This window comes from Phalaenopsis equestris, unplaced genomic scaffold (genome assembly GCF_001263595.1).
Source record: "Phalaenopsis equestris unplaced genomic scaffold, ASM126359v1 Scaffold000188, whole genome shotgun sequence".
In the NCBI taxonomy this organism is placed as follows: domain Eukaryota; kingdom Viridiplantae; phylum Streptophyta; class Magnoliopsida; order Asparagales; family Orchidaceae; genus Phalaenopsis; species Phalaenopsis equestris.
The window spans coordinates 184,346-187,986 of record NW_018164630.1 but is presented as its reverse complement, the minus strand read 5'-3'; the positions used below and the strand labels follow the sequence as shown (position 1 = coordinate 187,986).

General features: G+C 33.3%; 1 protein-coding gene across 1 annotated transcript in view; it reads right to left on the bottom strand.

Moving 5' to 3' along the window:
• Positions 1 to 8: 8 nt before the first annotated feature.
• LOC110022402 (calreticulin-3) overlaps positions 9 to 3,641 on the bottom strand; it is a gene marked incomplete at its 5' end in the record, with an annotated part of 15,468 nt that continues 11,835 nt past the window's right edge. Inside the window, 6 exon segments of the mRNA XM_020721322.1 lie at positions 9 to 178; positions 625 to 654; positions 951 to 1,055; positions 1,129 to 1,185; positions 1,273 to 1,368; positions 1,473 to 1,540. Coding sequence (XP_020576981.1) covers positions 167 to 178; positions 625 to 654; positions 951 to 1,055; positions 1,129 to 1,185; positions 1,273 to 1,368; positions 1,473 to 1,540 — 368 coding nt within the window. The 3' untranslated portion in view covers positions 9 to 166.

The window sequence follows — 3,641 nt, the reverse complement described above, 5'->3', positions numbered from 1 at the left end:
CGTACATACTCCTCCCAATGTATCGACTTCCAAGCGTTTCAGCATATACATTCCAAAGCGCATCATAAAGAGTGGAGCAGCATAAATTAGGCTGAAATGGTTTTTCAGCCATAAAATACAGAAATTTAAAGCGCCCAATTTTTTCCATTTTCAACTCCAGGAGCTCTTACAGTTCATCCTGCAAAGAAATGAAAAACAGTAAAACAAATTTATTAAGGAAAAAAAAAAAAACTGAATAAGGAATAGTAATTAGGGCTGTCAAAAAAGATCATTTTTCGCGAACAGTTTGTGTTTGGTTCGTCAAAGAGTTTGTATTCGAACCGTTATTGTTTGAAATATAAAATAATTTAAAATAAATATATACAAAAAATTTATGATATTTTAAAAAATTAAATTTTACAAATTATAATATATATTATTTATATATATTAATATTAGGGATGTCAAACTGACTCGTCGTTCGCGAACAGCTTGTGTTCGGCTCGTTCGTTAAGAAACGAACACGAACATTGACTTTACGAACAATTTCGAACACAAGCTTATTTCAAATAAATTAAATTTCAAACGGTTCGTTTACACCCCATAACAGTAATGCTGGAGATTAAATGAAGCAGCACAACTTACATGATAATCATCAAAATCACGGTGATGATGCTGCAATAAAACAAAAGAGAGTGCGAAATAAAGTTACTGAACTTCACCAGAAAATTTGAACAGGTAAAGAAAATCCAACCAATTTCATCATGTTTCGGGTGTTTTATTTGTAAATATCAATGTTTCGGGTGGCGTGTGTGTAAATGTATTTTTATGCATTTAGTTTGCATTCAACCAATTTCATCATGCTATTCTAAAATACATGTATTTTAAGGACATTCAATCATAAACATCACAAGAACAAGCAAAATTGATTGATCAAAAATCAAAATAGATGCGCGGTTAGATCGGCATACCCGTCTATATTTATCCCTGTATCTCTCCCTGTCCCGATGATAATGACGATCATGTCCCCTCTCCCTTTTCCTTCTCTCACCTTCTTCCCTTGCCCTCTGAGCTTCCTGCACAACAATTATCAAGTTTTACATTAACCACCAAGCATTCAAAAGTAGAACTAAGCCAATTATCTATCACCTGCTCTTCCTTTGCTCGCCTGATTTTCTCTGCTTCCTCAAAGGCCTCCTTCTCAGCCTGAACAGGCAAACAAAAGAGGGATGCATGCATGATGAGACGTTTAATTTTAAGTAGAATTTAGCATTTTTGCAACATCTACCCTACCTCTCTATTTCTCGTCCAAATCTCTGCAACAACTTGTTTAGCATATTCCGGGTCATCACATATAAGGATATTGTCAAAAACTGAGCCAGCCTTTACCTGCATTGTTTCATTACAATTAAAATTATCACATTAAAGTAGTAGTGCGTTCAGAACAAGAAATGTTAAAAGTTAACCTAACTAGGTTTCGTGTTATCTCTAACCTGCCATACTTCAATTCCGATATACTTCACAGGTTTGAGCACATAGAAGTCGGGATCATCTTCAAATTCTGTAAAATGGAGATAAAAAGTGAGCTAAAGAAACATGAGCTGTAAATATCTCAACTATTTCCTTGTGATACAAATCTTAATGTCGGTGTAATAATATTTATTTATTAAAGAATAAAAATGCCCTTCTTTAATAGAGGTGCTATTGTTGACACTTATTATAAGTTTCACTTGAATCTTTAATAGATTGTCAATCGTGCTACTTATGTTGAGTCGAACCTTAAACATCATAGAAGTGTATATGGCCACATTGCTATAGTAAGTAATCCATAATTATTTAAAATTTAAATGGAGCATGTGATGGCATAGCTCAGTTTACATAAATATCATTCTTGCTGGCATTGGAATTGATGATAGGAAATAAGCTTTGATCATATTAAAAAAAAATGATTGTTACAACACATGTCAGTGACATAACATATGATCATATTAAAAAAAAATGATTGTTACAACACATGCCAGTGACATAACATATATAAAAAAAAAATGTTTGTGTGAGAGATCCGAATGCTGTACTACTACTCTGTTGTTGATATGATTGACCAAATGGGCAGTTGATTCCATAAAAGGACAACTATCTTGGCAGTCATTTAACTACACTAAGTGAAAGAAAATCTTCCTCTTGTTCATGTTATTATGATTACGTATAAGATATGTTATCATAGATAGTTGATGAATCTTTTTGGATGTATAAAAACACGCACAATGCTGTTGATAAAAATGTGTTAGCACGCAAATGCATTGATTATAATTTTTCATACAAAGAATTATGAACACAAATGTACCATCAATCATTGTAAATATTCATGCCATGTAACATTATTTTAACCTGATGTAAAAAATGTCACTAGTTATATTATCATGTTATGTATTATTTCATTAATTACAAATAAGTATTATATATATATATACATAAATCAATTGGTCGGGCATCTGCTTGTCAGTTGTAAATCCCCTTTGGTTTGGGGTTCGATTCCCCCCGGTGGAGGGTGTGGTACTTTTAATGGATATAATTTATCTACTGCATTTGCCTGAAAACCAATTTTTTCTTTAATGGATATATTGTTGTTTTTCATCTGAGGGGCTGTTTAGTTCAGAGTGCAACACATTCAAAATGCAAGGTTGTACATTTTTTAATGTTTGGTTGGAGGGTTTGGGTGTACTATATTCTAAAAGCATAGGTTTTAAGTTTCTCAGTATTTGTTTGTAAATCAAATTCAAAATATTTTTTGAGTTTTGATTACTGCCATAGATGATTTTTAGTGAATTTAAAAAATGCCTAATTTGGACTAGTTTCAAATACCCCGCGCGAATGCACATGAAGTTCACAGGAAAAAATAGCCCTCATAATGCTAGACCCTCACAAGTGACTCTGCCTTCTGGCAATCCTTATGTCTTACTTTGCCATCAACCTCACACTTCATGTCATCAAGGCTTTCCTAGTTTTAGGGAAAGGCTTCATCCCCATGATTGTCCCTTTGACCTCATCTAACTTCTATTGAGACCCAATAAAAATTTGATAATCCATTTCTTCTCCACTAATGTTCTATACATCATATCATCGGAACTTCCATACATATGTATCATATATATCTAATTGTACCAGTACCTTGATAGTGTGTTGAAGTATTGAGTAAATACTTAACTTTTCCTATCGAAGCTTATACAGTTTTGTCTCAATTTCAATAATTTTAAAGTATTCCCGGCACTAAAATACGTCTCACGAGCTGCTTCCCCGGTCTTCTGTGTTGTCCTATAAAACAGAAAAATCTCTCCAACTTTTGTGGTCATAGAATTGATCAAACAATACATGACCATATGATTTTGGATCTTCCATGAGCAATTGTTAGGATCAATGAGCTCAAGAATTGTGTCATCTCCCGTGAGATGTTCACCTTTTTCTTTTCCACAAATGTACATAAACACATTGGGATCATTAAAAAAAGTTATGACCATTGAGTTTATGGTTTGTGATAAAGAACTATCCTCTGGAGTAAAACTAGACATCTTCATTTCGTAATTGGTCATAAATACTATACACATATAGGGTCGAATAAAGGAGTTTGTTGCTGCTTATAGCGAGAATAGAGAATTGCAGCTTCA